This window comes from Pygocentrus nattereri, chromosome 4 (genome assembly GCF_015220715.1).
Source record: "Pygocentrus nattereri isolate fPygNat1 chromosome 4, fPygNat1.pri, whole genome shotgun sequence".
NCBI classification, from domain to species: Eukaryota; Metazoa; Chordata; class Actinopteri; order Characiformes; family Serrasalmidae; genus Pygocentrus; species Pygocentrus nattereri.
Window position 1 is genome coordinate 36,160,010 of NC_051214.1, and position 20,514 is coordinate 36,180,523.

A 20,514-nucleotide genomic window follows, 5' to 3' on the forward strand; every position below is an offset into this window, starting at 1 on the left:
ATTTGTAAAGACGTCACTAACACTAAATTAATATTATTTCTAGGTATTTACATAATGAGCATTTGGTTTGTAGAGTTCTTTGTGATCCCCGACTACAACTTGCGGTCTGAAAGCCCATCATAACGGTAGCAGTCAGCAGTTTTCAGCAGTACTACGCAATCTGCTTCATACCTGCGTTATTTACATTACTGCGTAATAATGGATTATAAGGTTAACGTCCCTGAGAACATAGAAACCATTAAGAGTTTCTGTTGGTTCTTGGGGGTTTGCAATGCGCTTTGGCTTTTCTTGGTGGGTTGATAATGTAAGGGAATGATTTAGCAGGTGACCTATTGACTGATTCCAGATACATTTCTAAATCTACTTGGAAACTAGTGGTCGCGAATGGTCACCATTATAATGGCCTCATGTTAGGAGGCAAAAAACTTTTTTTTAATCGTAATGGTCTTTATTCAGCAGGGGTAACTGTGGTACTGCCAGCTTGCACAATATAAATCTGGCAAGGTCGAGTATTACTGACTATCAAGCAACCATGTGCTTATTTTCCACAAGCTTTAAGGTCGTAGTAAAATGTTAATGCAGCATAATCTATAATGAAAGCGCTCGCACGGTGTTTTAGGGCCACTAATAAAAATAAAAATAGTAGACTTTGAGAATAACGTCGTAATATTTCGCTTTTTTAGAATAAAATCGTGATGTTTTGAGAAGAAAGTAATAATATTTCGATGATAATTTATTACGATAATAATGTCGACTTCAAAGTGGGATATTAGCAGAAAAGGTATGCAGTATTGTGGTCTAAGGCTTTGCGAAGGGAAGCAGCACCTCGTGTTAAATGAGTGGCGCTGAGTTGGTGGAGTTACACTTTCAATGCTCAATATTTGAACCAACATGTTACACCTGTTTATAGTTGAGTTTGGGAGCAGCAGATGGTGCTTTTGGTGCTTGTCTGACTGGCTTGTGTAACAATGAGAGGCCAGATTACACCAGAAGGCGCATCTTTACTCAACAAGATGTTTTTTGGCAACAATACTGCTTACCTATTCTGCTAATATCCCTCTTTAAAACGCCGTCGTAGTTCTGTTTACTCAGTTACTGTGGCTTTTACTCCAAAGGCCACCTTGCTCACGTCATGAGGGGGGCGTGTCTGCGTCACAGAAACGCCCTCATATGGTGCTGCTCCGGAGTTGTATAAACGGCCTCTCTCAGCCAATCAGATGTCACGCGGTCACGTGCGCGCAGCCTCAGTGTTGTAAACAGAGGAGCCGTTAGGGAACCGTCGGTGTGCAGCGCTTACATCATCTCTGATACACACAAACACACAACCCTGCCTTGTTTCCATAGGCCGTTTTTTTCTTTCAAATTATCCTACATTTCAGCAGTTTTACTTCAGAAAAGGTAAGAAATGAACTTGGCTAACTCTCGCTAGTCTCGCTAGTATCGTTATGTAGCTCTGCATTTGTGCAGTACACGAAACAAATTAGCGAAGTAATTTCATGCACTGGCACGTCTGCAGACCTGCTGGAGTTGCCACTTTTAGCCCTGTAAAACTGGCGCATTTCTCCGACGGCTTCGTTTTCGCCAGCTTGTTCGGATTTCTCCCGTTCCACCTTAAATGGTGCACTTACATTCTGGCGTCAGCTTCGCAGGTAGATGCAGGTAGATGGATGTTCAGATACACAACCTGACCTGAGGTATCGCGTTTCAGGACTGCCTTGTGCCTAATGCTAAAAATGTCACCAGCAGTTCACCTTTCAGAAACAGTTGCCCTTACATTCATTTTAATCCTGAACCAAGCAAACCTGTTCTATGGTTTGAGTTGGGGGGCGTGTCAACAACAAAGCAACGGTCGCTGCTGATAGTTCAATAGTAAACTGGTAATATTTCAGTTATTTATCAGCCACACATGAAGCTAAAACCATTTACACCACAGAACAAAAGCAAGCACGTGTTACTTCTAAATGGATAAAAAAACGTTATCATCCATCTCATAAGCACCTCTGCTCATTACTGTATCATCTGCTTATCAATTTGTTGCATTAATGCACTGTAAACGGATTAAAAACAACAAACACAAAAGCATTATTTCGAGCACGTATGTCTTGCGACCAAAACCACTTGGACTAAGTATCGGCAATATGGCCAAAATACTGTCACGGTACTTCAAGTCATTTTCCTGACACATGATATGCATCACAATATTTAGTTTTTCTAAGATTTAATAAGTTGCACCAGACAAGATAGACAAATTCCATCTCACATATACAAAATTTGAGCTATTATTAGTTTATTATAAATCCTGTTCATTGGGGTTAAATGTATGTTCATCAAAGAGTAAATTTTAAAGGGGAATTTCTTTACAAATCGTTCTTTTCAGTCTGGAAAAGATCAAATCGGAAAGAGCAGGAAATTACACAATTGAACAATAGGTGTTCATTGGATTCTGTAGTCCCTTTACATTAAAACAATATGGTATTAAAATTCACTCAGTGTGGCATTAACAGGATAGCATCTGTGCAATATTTTATAAAGCAGCTCTTTCATTGTGTTATTAAGATCATACTTACAGGGGAGAGTCCAAATTGAACAGCTGATTTGCCTTTGCTGAGCACTGAAAGCTTACTAATGGAATGGATGTATGAGTTGAAAGCTGCCTGATAAAATTATTGTTACATTTCTTATCTTTTATATTAACCACATTAACAGAAATCTCATAGTTCTGCAAATAATCCTCTGTAATCTTGTGATTACCTTTCGATAAAGAGAGGGTAGACCGCCAATCACATACACTCTTAAATCCAGTATTTGAACAGAAAAGTGCAAATGTGCTGCAAAAGTCAAAATAGGTAATAAAATGATGTTTAGCATCAAGTAACTGGTGAGTCAACCGAATGCCTCCCTACTCCCTGCATCACACACTGCATGGGTCATGAAGCTATGACCTTTGCGCATGGCTAGACTACAGTGAGGCGTGTAGCATAGGGCCAAATATAAATGGGTTTCTGTTGTATTTATGACTGACATAGTGCACTACATAGGAAGTAGGAAGCAAATGTAGTCCATCTGATCATCATGAAATAAAAAACAAAGTCTGGAAGGAGAAGAGTCGGGCCGTGTGAATGAGTGGCTTATCAGTAATGAGTTGAATCTTTACATGCTTAACGCCAGCCTGCAGTCCCATAATATGCTTTAGTACTGAAGAAACAAAATGGTACCATAAATACAAATAATTTCCCTGTTAAAAATGGTTACTCTCATCTAAAAAGAGTAACATAGAAGTTCAATCGGTTATTATCAGTTATTTCTCAAGAGGCCTGAAAAGTTCCATAACAAATGGAACAATGGCTGTAGTTCCATAACAAAGTTGCAGGAAGCTGAAAGTGTGGGGTCTAAAGTTTGTGGTGCTATGGCTCTGCAGTTGGATGTTACTGGTATTTTCTCTGTTGTGGTTGTATAGATTGTGTTTTATTTATTATTGGTATGTATTTTGCCTGACCGTTCGTCTGTGGATTTGAGAAGATGCTGAAAACTCTGGGCAAGGTCATGTTTTCAACAGGACTGGAGAATCCAAAGTTCACTCCTCAAGACAGCAAGGTTGGTCACAGTGAGACTCGTGCCTGCCACACTAAATTATCTGCATGATCTCTAAAACATCCTGTACAACACGTACTTACATTAACTTTGTGTATGTTTTATGTTTTCTCCAGGGCCAGGACTATGAGGTCCGTACATACCTCCAAACAAACTGGGTCAGTACCACAGTGACTGGAATGGAGCAAGAGCCTGCCTTAAGCACTGGGTTTAACAGACTCTTCAAATACATCCAAGGAAATAACGAAAAGAGTAAGTTTTGCAGATTGATTGATGAGACATGAATGATACTTCCTAAAGTTTGGAGACACCCCTTCTAACTAGTGAATTTAAGCTACTTTAAGGAGCACTTTTTGCTGACACAGTTGCTTGTACACACCGTTTGTATGACATCCACTGTAAAAGTATTGTCAGTAGAATGAGACGTCCTGAAGCAGCTGCACATTAGTGTAAAGTCACTATGCCCAATGCCAAGTGTCGACTATGAGGGTATAAAGCCTCCCCAGCAGTGGGCTGTGGAGCAGTGGAACTGTGGGATGACTTGGAGCTAATCATCAGTGTCTGACCTTACTAATGATCTTGTAGCTGAATGAAATCAAATCCTCACAGTAATGTTCCAACATCTAGTGTAAAACCATTTCAGAAGAAACATTGGATGAGCAGATGTCAACCAACTTTTTGACGTATAGTGTAGATGGAGAATACTTTCATTAAAACAAGTTTTTTTAAAAGGGAATGTCAATCTGTGTCTAAGTCTGCATCACATCACCTGCCTTATTTTCTCTAATATCCATGTGATTAAGCTGGCCAAGACAGCAGGCTCTATAGCAGTAAAACCAATGTTACCAGTTCAGTTTCTTTAGTCTGTTTTGTGTAAATGAACACTTTTGCATGCGAATATACAGTAGAAAAAAGAATGTGGGTGAAATGCTCTCATACAGAAGAGTTTTCTTGTGTTCTCAGGAGATAGAATGAGAGCACAGTCACATATTTAAGACCATTTAGAACAAAATGAATGTATTCAATTCTAGTTCTAGCCGAATATGATAAATCACATGCTCCCAACAGCAAAAATAAACGACCCTAGCCATATACAATATATCAATTTTTAACCTTTTACTGAAAGGGACTTTGTGCCAGAATGCATTATCATAGGGAAAAGAGTTTTATTGTTTTAGTAGATCACAAGGTGGCAGTGCTGACCTGCTAAAACAACTGTGTCCACTGGACGGTGGCTTCTGGTACTTGTTGGATTCAAATTGAAATTAAAATTAAAAGTTTTAATGAAAATTCAGAATACTGAAGCTAAACTGGAATTAAATAGAAATGATATATACCATGTCTTAATAAAAAAAAAAACTGCGTTTAATTTGTTGGAACTGAGGTTTTAATTGTGTGTATGTGTATTTTGCTCTGTGTCAGAGGTTAAAGTGGAGATGACAGCACCAGTGACCTGCTTGATAAACCCTGGAGAAGGTCCAGCTTGTGAGAGCTCCTTCAGTGTGTCCTTCTACGTTCCTGAAGAGCACCAGGCTGACCCACCTAAGCCAAGCGCCCCAGAAATTTTTGTTGAGGACAGGAAAGAGTTCACTGTGTTTGTGAGGTACGCTTGGTTGTTGGTAAAGAGGACGTCACTGTTGTTTTCCTGACAACCTTTTTCTTTAGGTGGAGGTTCTTCTTAAGTGGTTCTTCTGAAGTGTCGCTCTCATTTGGCATCTTTATTTTTTGAGAATATACTAGTAATAATACATTTGCGTTTATTTGCTTGTATTTTTGACAGGACCTATGGAGGTTTTGCCAATACCCAGAATACTCATGAAGAGCTTTTGAAACTGGTTGAAAGTTTGAAGAGGGATGGAATGTCCTTCAAGGAGGCTCCGTACTACCGTGTGGGCTATGATAGCCCCTTTAAGCTAGTCAATCGCAGGAATGAAGTATGGCTCATCAAACAGGAGGATGGAAAGGAGTAAGCTCAAAAAATGTTTAGTGTCATGAAAAGAGGTCAAGGTTGTATCTTAGCTTGGGAAGTGATCTTGTACTAATAATTTTCATTCACAAGTGCCTGGATACTTTAATACTCATTTGCTGAGATTTTTAAAAGCTCATTAATTACATTGTCAGTTCATTTACATTCAGCTTTTTGTAAAATGTGATGTACATTTTTTCCAAGTAATTTTTACCATCTTTATTGGTCCATTTACCATGAAATGTAATCAGCAGGAAGCACTTTAACTAAACTAAGTTTGATTATGACCACATAAAATACTAATATAAATAACAAAGACGCTTTAGCTAATCTCAGATGCAGAGACACTGTACGGTGTGACAACTTGCAGGGCACACAGATCACTTTTTTTTCTTATTTCTGTTGATGGTGGTGGTGAGCTTCAAAGGTGCTTCATTGGCATCACTGAATTGTTAAAGATTGCCTAGAACGGTCGGTGATCTATTGTGCTGTAATTGCATCCACATTTTATTGCAGTTGCTTATAATTCATCATATGACCAGTTTAATGTGAACAATAACACATTCCTATCGTCTTGAAGTTTAAAGCCTTCAAGAAGAATAATTTCTAAAGGGATTTCAGGTACTAGTTTGATAAAAGGAAAGTGTATACCAACTAAAAATGTTTAACTAAAGGAAAACTAATTAATGTTGAAAATGTCAAATTCTAATACATTAGTACAATGTTTTTTCATTTATTAAATAATAAAGCTGTTTTTCATGTACACGCACTGGATGATCTATTTAAGGATGTACAGTTACAAAAAAAAGCTGTCCTTGAGATTATGGTGGAGATGACCTAAGCTGCTGGGAAGTCCTCACTGACCCGTGTGCAACATAGACACGCAGAGAGACCATGCAGTGTCATCAGGTTTATTTTCGAGGTAACAGTTGCCTGAATATCATGTTCACAGACCCAGCACAAAGGAAAAGGACTATGAATAGAGGGGCAACTTGCTTGTTCTGTGTGCTGATGCAGAGTCAAAATAACAAACAAGGATCCATTACCAGACAGTACTGAACAGTCATAACAATAGGCAGATAACGTGTGGCAGGCTCAATCTTGTTTTTGTCCTATAGGAAGAGAGGTGAGTCCAATTCCTATTTGACAGTCCTCACTTTTGGCCCAAGATATCTAGAGCTGTATCTGCCTTTTTTCAGCTGTAAACCACTAATGTTCAGCTACTGTGCTATAAAGACTCAATGGACACCCCAAATTGGTTCCACTTCTGAAAGCTTAGTAATACTGAAGGCTCAGTGGTCCTGAAGACACTTCTAGAGTAGGTGATGACCAATGTGAGCATGGGGGTGGACAAGAAGGAGCAGTTGAGCAATGATCTCCCGGAGGTCTTTATAAGTGACGAACGGTCATGGATGCCATGGTGACGCTGTTAATGAGACTGTGGTCGAGCAACTGGCTGACAGGTGGCAGTGAATCAAAGACAGAGGCAGGACAGATGGGACCTTTTTTAAATAACACCGTGTTTTATTACAGAGACGTACACAAGAGGGTTAGCAGCCGTCTTCCTTTTCATCAACATCCAGATCATTTATATCACTCTGTCTCTCCTGTAGCCATGATTCTGATTTCTTGTTCTATAGCTACCAGTAGAATGAGAATGAGACTTCATAAGCTCCCTGTTACAGGCCTGAAGTCTCAGCCAGACTCTGATTGATTCATGAAACGTAATGTAATGCAGCCTTCCCCCTTTAATCCAAAATAAACTGAGTCATAGATCTCCCTCTAAAATCCCCCCAGCTATATCAAATCACATTCTGGCTATTCTAAAATAAATACTCTACAAAAGGAGCCACTCCCCTTCAACAGGGGCTTCTACAATGTACAAATTCTTTGAAAATAAGTTCAGATGTTACTTCTTAATAAATTGTGTTTTATGTACATAGAAAACAATACAAAACTGCACAAGAAGGTACACAAAAGAGGAGTTAGTAATTAAGCCTCGGTTAAGTAAAAGCTAGTCTTCACCAAACCAGAACAACTCAAATAAATGCCATCACCAATCCAGAATCCCTACAGCAGGCTACATTTACTGTTTAGCTCTTTGGTTACCCAAACCATTACAAAGAAAACAGGTCTGTTATTCATTTCAAGTAAGTTTTCTCTTTTTTGTAACAACAACAAAAAAAAAATCACTCTTCATATGTGAAATGAGTTACAACAAACACAGGCATAAAATGTTTTTCTTTTTAAATGATCAAACAGAGACAAATAAACAGACACACGTATACAGTGCAAACCAACACACTAAAACTCAAAGGATATTCTGAAACTTGTCATTGAGCCAGCATCTCAGTTGTGCCACTTCAACAGTCCTTCTGTCCATGTTCCAGTCATCACCTCCTGTCTGGATTCTCCACCACTCTCACAGTACCGGTGAGCATTCCAGTATTAAGGGTGAACAGAAAGAGAAAGAACTCTGTTTATGGTGAAATCTGTAGTTCATTGATGTGTTTCTAAAACTGAGAAGCAGAGGGCATTCCCAGCTTAAGTGAAAACCGCATCAGCAAAATTGTAAAGGATGTAAATAAGCTGCGGTCTCAAGAGTCTGTTTAGGCATTCCACAAAGCCAACCCCATCCATCCACTAGTACACCACTGCAGCCAAAATGAGTCACTTAGCAATTCCTTCATCTCTTGCTCACACATGCTGCTCATAATCAATCCTTATCAAACCACTTTCCTAGTCTGCTTTTCTGTAGTTATTCCTGAAGTTCATTGCACTGGAAAAGGAAGACAACCCAAGCAAAACAAACAGAAGTAAAACAGCTAAGCTTTGGGGGAGATGAGTGTAGTACTGTAAATGAATGCTAATCTCTCATGAACAACAATAATAACATAAACAGTTAAAATGGGGTGACAGTTTTTTGTTTTGTTTAAGAAGAGTGGCAACTGAAAATGGTATTCATTCACTTCAGACAAAGCACTGATCAGTCTGAAGGAGGCACCTTGTGGCCTGACCTCTTCTCCCCTCCAAGCAGATTGGTCCAGCATTGTCTGCAGGCCTGATGTAAGTGGGGACACAGATTACTGGGTCTGCAGTGTTCCCTCCTTATGCCATGGACCAGTCTCTGCTACTGTGAAGAGGTTCATTTATTCCCTAGTTTGGGAAACTGTTTTGAACTCTTAACTCAGCTATTCCCAATCCTGGTCCTAGAGTGCCCCTGCCCTACACATCTGACTGAAGAGATTATAAGCAGTTGTTAGAGCAGGGAGTATATGAAAATACACATGGCAGGAACGCTTCAGGACTAGGGTTGGGAACGACTGGCTTAACTGCTCTCCTCTTCACATAAAGTGCCATTAGAGTCCTGAGGGACTGCTTGGGGGGCGGGTGTTACAGGAGAATCAGGGCATGATTCGTCCCAGCTCTCTCCACTTTCAGCCAGTTCGCCCTCCCTTTCACAGATGACGGTCATGGGGCTGCTGAGGATGCGGCTGCGGGCGTTGTACTTGCTGCTGGCAGCAGAGGGTGGCGTGCGTGATCGTCCATATTTTGGCCCCACCAGAGATGAAGGGGATGTTGATGAAGAACCAAAAGTGTACCGTGGTATCATCCCCTCGCTACGTGCCCAGTCCTCAGGTGCCCTCTTGCTGCGGCTGGGAGAAGAACAGGGACTGTCTGGACTAGTGGGCAACATGGGGTCCAATGAGGAGTCAAGCGAGCGAGCCCTCTGGAAGCGTGGATCTGTGCTGCGCAACATCTCTGCAGCTGACATGCGGAAGCTGGTTTCTGAGCGGCTGCCTTTCTTCAGCAGCAGCGCTTTGAAGGTGTCGCTGCTGGTGGCTGACTTGCGAAGGCTGCGCTGTATGGAACCCATCTGCCGGGGCAGGGAGGAGCCCAGTGCAGGACATGTCCCGGTGGGGGTGACTGGAGGGGATGAGGGGTTACCTCGCGAGCGGTCATCTTCTGACTCTCGTCGTCCTAGAACCTTCCGCTTGGACCTGGAGGGGAAAGAGCAGGAGAGAGAGAGGCAGTGTTAGGAATGCACAATAGGAAGATGCATAAACAGAATATCTAGGGATGTCCCAATCCACTCTGAAAGATTAAGTTTTTGTGCTGAGCTGAGCCTATTTTAAGGGATCCAGCTGTATTAATAAGCCCAATTAAATTTTGAACTTGCTGGATTGAGATGTTTTCTGAATTTAACAAGTGGTTTGAATGTCTGCAATCTAGAGATATTTTAAAATGGAGAATGAAGTGGAAAACAGTCCAACCGCTACTATATCTGCAATGCCAGTTTTTCGACAGGTAAAGCTAGCCACCTTCCATCAAAACACAGTTAAACGTGTTCATGTTTGAGGCAAAATACATAAAAAATACCTAAAAAGTAGTCCAGAAGAACAACTGAGTGCATCAGTTCAGTGTGTCACACAATGGACATGAAGTGCCCAAGGGCAGTCATTTATAAAGTTTTACAAACTGATGTGTCTGAAGTGAGCACTGTGGAACTGTAGGAAAGTACAAATGTCAGACTGGAATATTAAAGGACTCAGATTGGGAACGGGGCAAGACAACTTTATCGGGACACCCTAACTGAAATGTACATCACTCAGAGGCAGCTAGAAAGCAAAACAGTATGGTTTTTTTTTTAAATAATGGAATGCTTTAATTGCAAACTGTAATTAAGAGGTAGCATTGTGTCCTCTTTTAACCTATTAGGTTAGGCATGTATTAGTTATGCAGTAGGAAGCATAAAGAGATGTCTGTACTGACCAAACTGACTGCAAAGTTAATCCTACTTCAAGCTCTTCTCCCCTCAAGTACAACAAACTGAAATAGGGTTCATTCTGTGATTAATTTTTCACCAATGAGCTTCCACCCTCCATCGATTCCTGTCCCATTTTCTCATTAAATCAGCAGAGCCTCTAGCAGCTCCCAAGTTTACACTGCAAGAAGTATTGGAAAAGCTGGAATAACTTGTGTAGGATATTGATGGCAGGTGGTGCATGGGCTACACCCAAGTCTTTTATTCAAATTTACTCATTTACTCAAGTCTCTTAGAAGCCAACACAGATGAAAACTGCACATGTTGCGTTTTTGAGGGAGACTACCAATGCAAGCAGGGAACAGTGGAATTAATCAGCAAAGCAAACTGGAGGAGAAAGTGCCCAAAAAGCATTTAAAATATAAGCAGCACTTATTCTCTTGACCAGTGCCACTGCACGTCTGTGCACACTGGTCAATGGGGAGAAATCGCATTCATTAGTGTTGCACCATTGCTGCAGATTATTGAAGTGGGGATTAGCAGAGGGAATAAAAGCAGAAATTTATCCCAGGGCTAAGGGATTATGGGGCTAATCCCATCGCAGCGTCACCACGATAAGGGAAACACCAATGGCCAATTACTTGCCAGAGCGCACCTCATGTGCTGGGGGGCGTTCATGCTCAGCCAGTCCAGGCTGAACGGAGCAGAGAGAAGTGAAGGTGGCCAGAGGAAAATGGAGGGAGAGAGAGTGAAAGACATGAAAGATCTTAGTACTGAGAAACCTATGTTTGTGGATGTGTGTCATGAAACATGGTTTCAGAACAATATACCACATAAGAACATCAAAGCTACAGTGAGCAAAAAGCAAGCAGGACAAGGGGCAAGGGGTCAAGGAAAAGCACATACGACAAGAGTTCAAGTATTCACTGCCTTCACTCCACATTTAAACACATCAGGTCTTAAATTTAGCCTGAAAACTCTCATATTAGCAGTGCTAACTAAAGCCACACAGTTAATAAAGAGTTAAAAACAGTAGCTGTCTTCTGATGGTTACCTGTTTTACGCTTGAAATGGACAAAACATAGAAAGCATTTCACCTCTGTGAAATCCTTTATTCAAATTAAAATAAAGAAAATTTCAAATTTGCTTCATAATTCAACTGTTGATGGGTAAAGTCCTTCAAAGTGGTTTGATGTGAAATTTGCAGAAATTTCTTAATATTCAAATTTCCATTTAACATTTGCTTTAACTGCACCTCTGCTCAGTGAACATGCTTACATGGACACACAAATACTGTAGCAGAGAAAATAAAATGCTCTTGAATGAAATACTCTTGACGTACTGAAAAAAAGCCCTCGCTACTGCACATGACTACAGCACTCAAAGAGGGCAAGTGTGCACAGTTCTGTAGCGCATGAGTGGATTTACAAAGCTGAAATGGATTCAGGTGTGCAAATATATGCATGTGCGATGGCGTGTGCACATCTGCACACACACTAAACACGGACAGCTTATGCACAGAATGCAGCTGTGGTACCATTTAGAAGTATGTAACTCTGTAGTCTGTGGTATCAAGGGCAGGGGTGTTGCACACCTGAATAATGAATGACTGAAAGAGCGAATGTGCTTTTCCTACACTAACTCAGACTGACTGTGCATGAACATCCACTACAGCAACCCAGCGGCTCAGAGCACCTCTCCATCTGACTGAGACCAGAAAAACCTTCCAACCACAGTCTACTTCAGCTTTGATGGATGGATATCACTGCAGAAAGCCTACTTTAACCTTTAGAAGTCACATTGATGCTCAGACCTCATCATTAGAACTGTTTAAGCAAAATCAATCAATTGCTCCAATCCGATTTAAAATTTCACTGTTCACGTGACTTCACTTTGTCTCGCTTGTTTCTATCGTCACTAGATGTCAGCAGTGCAAAACCATGGTGTAGTTTGATAATAGTTTCTCACTTGTACCTCAGTAGAAATATTCTGTGAAAAAAGTGGATTCTAGATTTTTAATCCATACCACATGTGTGCTCATAAGCTGGAGATATTTTCTAATGTTTGGTATTTGGTGAAAAGCTACTGCTGTGTTATCCTTAACTTTACAGCCATGTTTTAGTCACTTATTTGTATAAAAACAAACTGGAAAAAAAATGCAAACCTGAACTTGTCAATACAGAATACAAATGTAATTCATTACGTGACAATGTAATTACGGAATCACAATGACATTTGTATAGTATAGCAAAACACCAATGACTACAGACTTCTAAGGGTTCAAGTTATGAAAGACGGGCAAGGATTCTTAGGGAACAGGATGGAAGGGTAGAGCTGAATAAAAAGCAAGCGAGCGTGAGTAGCAACAGGAGGAAGAATACCTGTGAATGGCAGCGAAGAGGTCCTCGGTGGTTCGGGGTCTTGTGGGGGTCACCATGTCCTCAAAAACTTCACCGTTGATGGGAGCCGGTGAGGAATCTGCCACGCTGGACTCAAACACATCACCTGAGGGGCACATGACGCTGTGTTACCTTCTCACAGTCTCCACAACAGTGCAAAAACTGTAGCTGTATTTGTCAAGCATGCCCAGAGCTCTGATATACTGTTCTTAATGGAAAAAAAACAGCCACCCACATAATATTACACCTACAAACACTGTATACATTGCATGCATTCCAGAAACGACACAGAACTAGTCCAACACAAAAAACATACCTTGCATACCAAAGTATACAAGTAAGTACTGAAGACACTGTAATCTGCATCGCAAAGGTGAGAAAACAACTCATCCAACACGGATGTAATTCCCCCACACGTGACTGAATAAGCAAAGTGTGAAACATTAGCCACAAACCCTAATAAATTTCAGAAAAGAACACTTTAAGCACTGTTGGTCAAATCTGCTATCTCAAGAGTGAGAAACGCATCAGAATGTAGCCACCTCACGCAGTCCTTGACATAAGCAAGGACAAACATGTAATTCTGTACAGACCCCTGACATCCAATGCCTATGGAGACAACCAAAACCTCTGATTTCTCTTACATGATCATAGATGAGTCCACATCTCCATCAGAGTTAAGGTGCTCTGCTTTGCTCCTGTCCTCCCTCTTTCCTCTCGTCATCTGCACTTGCCCGAGACGATGCGGGCAAGCTCGCATTACACACTCACTTTACTCCCCCTCCCTCCTCTACTCTGGGCCAGCCCCGCACCCCTCCCCTTCACTCTAAAGCGACCATCCCATGAGAAGGCTGCCCCATCCTAGCCTCACCATGACGAAAGAGAGATAGAAAGAGAGAGAGAGAGAGAGAGAGAGAGAGAGAGAGAGAGAGAGAGAGAGGGATAGAGTGAGAGAAAGGTAGATAAGACAACAGTGACAGGAAAGGAGGAAAACAGACTGATGCGGCGTGCAAAATGGGATAATAAAACATGAGAAAATCATTTGAAACAGACAAAACAAGACTGAATTAAATGCTGTCAAGAGAATTAGAGTGCAAAGGAAAAAAGAGGGATAAAGAGAGGGATCAACAGTAAGATAGGAGAGACAGTAGGACAGTATAGAAGGACAACAGAATCAAGAGGAGGACAGATGGCGAGAGGGGAGGGTGGCTAGATGTAGGGAGTGAGTGAGTTGGAGAAAAAGAAGAGAAGCAGGACAGGAGGCACAAAAAGAATTAATCCAAATGGCTGCTGCAGCGGTATTCCATTCTAAACCCTGATACTGAGGGATGAAGTGGGAACAGACTGGGACCTCAGCTTTAGTTCACCAAAAAGGAAGTAGAAACCCACCACTAACAAATGCACAGGCTATGACAATCCCTAGAGAATCTTAATATATAGTATAACCAGAGTGATGGTTCACAGGTCCTTCAAACTGACTAACCATTATGCAATACAGTTGACCTCAAGCAAATAGCTACGCTTGGCTGTTCTCATATAAAGTTTTACTCATGCATTTTTTCCCATGTTCTTAATCAAAAGTTAGAGAACACATTTGTCATTCTCTACTGTTTCCAGCGTTTAAAAAAAGACCTAAGTAATGAAAAATGTATGACTTTCTGTCACCCACTTCAACAAATGACCCTCAACTCCTGAGAGCAAAATTAGGAAGAACTGACTCACCATTTTCATCATCTTTGGAGCTGATAGATCCTGTAGTGCTGCTCACTCCATCTTCATCCTCTCCATCGTCTTCTTCTAATTCTCCTTCTGAAATGCCCCTCGTCTCATCAACATCTACTTCCTTGACGACTTTAGTCTGGGTGGTTTCCTCAGCCTGACTATCAGTTAGAGGTGTGCTACTTCCAAATTCGCTCACCTCAGTAGGAGATATGGAACTCTCTGTGTTGGTTTGGTCATTTTCTTGCTCCAGCTCGTCCACAGATGGGGATTCCAGACCATTTTTTACGATATCACAAATAGCCACCTCACTCTGAAGGTCTGAGAAATCAGAAGCATCTTCCCCATTGGCTAGTATCCGTGTTTCCTCTGCAGCAGATTCAGGTGCTGATGGAGAGACAACAGGTGAAAATTTGGGCTTCTTGGAGACCGCAGGTGGTTTTTTCTTAGGTGTAGTGTTTTGTGATGACTCAGCAGATGTTGGCAGGCCCCTCTCTGGCCCATCTACTTCTGCATCACCTGAAACTTGGGCATGGCCTATAGAGTCACTTGACCACTGAGACTGATCAGAGTGCATTTGTTCCCCAGATTCTGCATTATCTAGTGGTATCTCAGCAGAGCTGTTGTCAATGGGGAGTTTCTTCTCTGGAGATGAAGTACTTAAAAGTCCATTCATTTCAGGAGCAGCACAAGAAGCAAGAGACAAAACAGTTGGATGCTCCTGTTTTTTAAACTTCACTGGAATCCAAGTCTTACTGGCCATCTGGCCAGTCTCCATTTCCTGAGATTTGGAACTATCTGCTTTACCGTTCTCTAGCAGTTTGACTGACCGGAGCTGCACGCTCTGGAGGGCAAATGGGGTGATCAGCGGCACTGCATGCTTGCCAGACTCCTCAGAGTTTGTGGCAGCTGATCTTCTCTCAGAGTTCACTGGCTTGAGGCCATTTTTTATTCCCTTTAAGCTTGCAGATGAAGGTAACACTGGTGTCATGGTGGGCATGGAGTATGCGTGTGGAGCATGAGCACTGACAGTGGGAGGAAACGGGGGAGGTGGTGGGGGGGGAGGTGGATGAAGAGTAGGGCTAAAAGAACCATTAAGGGACATGCTGTGGTCATTTAACATTTCTGGAGGAGGGGGAGGTGGAAACTCTGGAGAGGAATTCAAGGAAGGTGGGCTTATTGAAGCTTCCTGCTGTGGGGTAGAGGGCAAAGCAGGAGCAGTTGCAGGTGAGAAGTCCTGACTTGTAGAGCACACAGGACTGGAGGGTGGAAGAGGTGGAGGGAAAAGTGGGGGGCTGAGGGGTGAGAGGGACACTGAGGAAGGCGGCAGAGGTGGAGGAGGAATGTTATTCTTAACAGAATCCGAAGTGTTAGAAGATAGCGATGTGGATGAAGAGGAGATGGACACAGAGGACAGCAAGGATGACTTCCTTTCAGGCACACGTGGTTTTGGCTTGCAGCCTGAAGGTGACATGGATCTCATGAAAGAAGGAACAGGAGTACCAGCTGTTGGAGTGTTGGACTGGCTTGAATATCCGCTTGATGGAGAGGTCAAACGATGCACCCTGTCCGGCGAGGAGGTGTTTGCCTGAGGCTTCACTGACACATCGCCCTGGGCAGGAGGAAGGGTGGACTGGGTACCATTGTGGAGACCCTGTCCATCTCCCATCCCACCTGACTGCCCTCCACTAGACATCGAGTTAGTACGAGGAGGTGACTGTATCTGATCGCTGTGCGGACGAGGGTAATCCATATAATAGCCCCAAGACTCTGCATAGTCAGAGCGCAGGCTGCTAGTGTCGCTGTGTGATGGTGTGACATGACAGATGGAATAGACATTAGCTACACCAACAGCAGACACCCCACTGCTTCCGGCACTTATGCTACTCTGGCTCCTAGGTCGCAACATCCATGGGTCCTCATAGTCACTGCAAGGGCTATGAGATGGTGAGGAGGAGGATCCTTTCCCTTTAAGCCCATTCTGAAGAGACTGCTGTAATGTAGCGATCAAAGACTCATTAAGAACTGATCCACTGCTAGTTTCTGCTGTACCTTTGGCACCACTGAGGCTCTTAGGCTTTCGGCGCAATGAGTCTGTGCGTGCTGGTGGCAGAGGTGGCTTCTTAGACTTGCGAAGCGAGATGGAGCGAGACAGTGATCGGTCGCTATACAAGCTGGCGTGGTCTTCTGGGTGGCTTATGCACTCATACATACTATGCCTTGCTGCCCTGCCCACAATGCTATGGCTTTTTGACCTGAGGCCTGAGTCCAGGTGCATTGAAGTGTAGTAGCCATCATTGTCCATGGAGTAAAGGGAACTGGAATCTGTGCCTTTTGAGGAGTGCTCCAGGCTGTTATAGAGATGATTGATAGGGGTGGAGCAGCTGGAGGTGAGCGTCCTTCTGGGCAGCACATTCTCAGGGGTGTCATAAATCCACTGGTCATCTGGAGATACTGTTGCTGCAGCAATCGTACTGTGACTATGCAAGCTGCTGTCTGACTGGCCAGTTTCCTGCACGTCTGCCTCTGCTATATCAGTACTTGTTGCCATACTGGTGGAGCTCTCTCCATTGACAGTTGAGGCCATGCTGAGAGGCCTTGAATGCAACTTCTGCCCTGGGCTTGATGTAGTGTGAAGGGCAATGACCTCAGCAGAACATGACAATGTGGCATTGGGGATGAGTGACGTTGAGTAGGCTGCATGAGGAGAAACCACGCAGGCAGGACCAGTGACAGTTCCCCACTCCCCATGTGTGCTCCTCACCTCCTGAGACTTTGGGCGGGTTATAGTACTTGTCCTAGGGGCATTCCTCATGTGAACTACAGTCTCATCAACCTGGAGTTTTCCAATCTGGCGAGGAGTTGTTGGAGTGCTGTTGTCTGGCCTGCATGGAGTGCTGCTGTACAGGGGCTCTGCATTCAGAGAGACTCTTGCTCCCCGTGGCAAACTGTGGAAACGCTGGGCATCACTACTGAACCGAGGAGGTATGACATGCGTGGGTGATCCGGGGGAGTATCCATCGGAAACTGTAGATATATTGGTTGCAGATGTCGAGATGCCAGCCATCTGAGCAGCAATACCTTGGCCCCTCTGAGCTCGGATCCTCCTTACGGATGGTGGGACAATTTTTACCTCCTCAGTCTGGCAGCCAGAATCTCTTGTCTCAGAGCGCCTGAGTGTGGAGCTCACACTACCAGAGCGCCCCAGTGTTGAATACTGTCCAGGGATAAACATGGACTGTGGTCGAAGCTCCCCTCCTCGTCCTTTAGCTGCTGCAGAGAGAAAAGATGATGAGAGACAATCATGAGCATTGCTACAGCTGCTCTCTTTGGCCCCTCCCTCTCCTTTGCTCTTTCTTGACATTAGCTGTCAATCAGATTGAAACCTGTCTATTGGGAATGCTAATTAATTTGATTAGCTACAGCCACATCTGTGTTAATAACTTCTAGAAACTTTGATTAGAGCTGAGAGCCTGCAGCCTGACTGTCTAACTGTTAGACTGCCTGTGTGAATGTACATTTGCCTCTGGAGGATGGTCTTCCAAGATGTGGGATGGGCAACTGGTAAAGCAGCAAAGATTCTCTCTCACATTCTCTCAGTCACTTTCTCTCTCTCTCTCTCTCTCTCTCTCTCTCTCTCTGTCTCAAATGTGCTAAGATGGTAATTGCATCTGTTGATGCACCACACATTAATTAATACAACACAAATAAAGCAAAGTGAACCAATCCTACACTGGCTTAATGGCACATTTGTTAATGAGGAAAAATAAATTACCATATAAAAGTAATCATGACATTCAAGCTGTCTGTCTAAAAGAATTTCAACCATTAAGCTTTGCTTTTAACTGTGGAGAATTAGCACTCGTTTATGAAGTTACCCCCACTCAACCCTGCATTTACAAACGAGTGAGACTTGAACCAGATTTATTTTAAACCTCTGTTACCAGGTTGTTGTTTGAGAGCTTGAGAGAGCTGTTCAATGTTAAACACCAAATGTTAGGATGCTTAAAGTATTGGACTCTTACCCATAGCTGACCACAGGAAATAGGGCTTAGTTAACACACCTAGTTTTTAGTGCTGTCGATATTGATAAGAAAGGAAGTAGCCCTTAATGTGATATCAGTTTCATGTCTAAAAATGCACTGATCTCATTTGAATAAAAATATTGTTCAGACTTTATGTGCACCAGGAGATCAGTGACCCTGCCTTGCTCTTTCCTTTTCCTTTAACCCTTTGCATGCCCCACAGCTGTGGGGCTTTGGCCCATCCCCCGTCTGATCTATTACACCACTAGAGAAATATGATGTAGTCCACCAGAGAAATCTGGAAAGAGGATTAAATTGAGGCTTCAGTGTGCTGTAGAGAACCGTGTGGTATGTCATCTTTACCACTGGGGCCAAATATTAGCTTGCAGATACACAAACAGGAAACAAGCTGCAGTAGAACTTGAGGCTATGACCCAGGGGAACCTGGGAAATGGACTACATCTGACAGCAGGTGCAGGAGATTATGCGATGAGAGAAAGGAGAGATTCAGAAGTAAAGACTGCATGACATGGTTCAAGATGAGCCAACAATGAAACTCTAATGAATGTTATGAAAAATAGACAAAATGAAAGAGTGCACTATGATTGTGTAATGAAGGAAAGCACTCAAGGCTTTTATAAGTCATGTTAAAAGTACTACAGAGAATTGCTGAGAATGACTATGAATTGAGGCAAAGGTGGGTGGGTATAAATCAGAGTCTGTCATAAAACATAAAAAGAAGCAAAGAACCAAAAAGGTGGCACTTTGATCAAATGTACAGAAAAAACCAAGCTTGACTTTGGGGACTACTCTAGACTACACTAGATGAAAGGTGAAATCCAGATGATGGCAGGCAGGGCAGGATCAGCAGCAGTGAAAGCTGGCAGAGCCATACCATACCTAGTTCCTGCTGGATGTTGTCAGGCAGCCCTGATATAGTCTTTCTCCGTTTGACCTTCTTGGGTCGACGGGCCAGAGTGTCCGTGTTTATTAGGGAGCGGCGGACGCTGGCCTGCCGGTCAAATGTCTCCCCTGGAGACCAAGTGAGGAAGGCAGGTGTGGAGGGCAGACAGGCAAAAGGGGGCAGTTAGTGAGGTGCATGCATTCCTCATGCAGAGTACATATGCATAAACAAACACACACACACCCACACGCAGTATGCAAGCAAACTTAGGAACAAAAACAGAGCAAGAATAAAAACTAAGAATCCATGATATCACTCCAATGTCTAAAAAGGACATTAAAGAAAACTGAGATGAGAAACTACGGTTTAAGCAGGCACATTTCTGGATTGGGCCGATATCAGCAGAATATCCAAATGGGCATGTGCGCATCTTTGGAATGAAATTTGGATCAGTACATAACATTGCTGATCTGTTTCATCAGAGTAATAATGGAAGGCGTCTCAGGTGCTAAGTATATGTTTTCTTAGGGTTAAGACCTCATCTCAGGATGTAAAAGGTAAAATATGATCAAAACTAGAGTTTTGTCCATGCACGAGCATTCAGAGCTATGTCAGATGTGTTGGTGGCAGCGCCTGAGGGATGGAGCTTTAGACTGTACTGTTGACAGACTGAGCCAGAGATGCCAGGGAGTCTGAGGCAGCAGCAGAGCTGACAGACTGAATTAGTGTGTGATAACGGTTTAAATCTAATATAGCTTCATCTTACTGAGTCATGGTGGAACGCTGCGGAGACTGACAGTTTACAAACTAAGAAATCGTGTGAGCCGAGGCAAACCATTTTCATATGGTTTCAGACATCAAACAACTCTGCATGTGTGTGTGAAAATGCTTGTGTGTGCATGAGACTGACGAATGGCTGGATTAGCTTGACCTTTGGCAGTTCATTCTAACAAAGAGTGATCAGGAGAGAGATTGAGCACTCAGGCAGAAAGATAACTAGTACAGAAAAGGTCAGACTGACAAAGAAAGACAGAGAGAAAGAGAGAAGGAAGCACTGTATATTAATAAAGCTTTCATTTGTTAATATGTTAATACAGGCAAACATGCAACCCTTTAATCCAGGAATGTAGAATTTTATTAGTTCA

At 42.7% G+C, this 20,514-nt stretch overlaps 2 protein-coding genes across 11 annotated transcripts in view; one reads left to right on the plus strand and one right to left on the minus strand.

The window, feature by feature from the left end:
* Window positions 1-1,239: 1,239 nt before the first annotated feature.
* On the plus strand, window positions 1,240-6,320 carry hebp2 (heme binding protein 2). Its single transcript, XM_017682736.2, has 5 exons — window positions 1,240-1,398; window positions 3,520-3,594; window positions 3,708-3,843; window positions 5,014-5,194; window positions 5,372-6,320. The coding sequence occupies exons 2-5, from the start codon at window positions 3,520-3,522 to the stop codon at window positions 5,559-5,561; spliced, it is 582 nt and encodes a 193-aa protein (XP_017538225.1). The 5' UTR covers window positions 1,240-1,398; the 3' UTR covers window positions 5,562-6,320.
* Window positions 6,321-6,454: 134 nt separating this feature from the next.
* Window positions 6,455-20,514, minus strand: part of nhsl1b (NHS-like 1b) — a 144,986-nt gene continuing 130,926 nt past the window's right edge. For 4 of the 10 annotated variants that reach the window (XM_017682648.2, XM_017682689.2, XM_017682710.2 and 1 more), the window contains exons 5-9: window positions 19,366-19,497; window positions 14,444-17,713; window positions 12,704-12,827; window positions 10,978-11,016; window positions 6,455-9,558 (exon numbers count right to left, since the gene is read on the minus strand). In XM_017682648.2, coding sequence (XP_017538137.1) covers window positions 8,886-9,558; window positions 10,978-11,016; window positions 12,704-12,827; window positions 14,444-17,713; window positions 19,366-19,497 — 4,238 coding nt within the window. In that variant the 3' untranslated portion in view covers window positions 6,455-8,885. The remainder of the gene's footprint in view (window positions 9,559-10,977; window positions 11,017-12,703; window positions 12,828-14,443; window positions 17,714-19,365; window positions 19,498-20,514) is intronic. The other 6 variants (XM_017682657.2, XM_017682705.2, XM_017682681.2 and 3 more) reach the window with 5 other exon arrangements.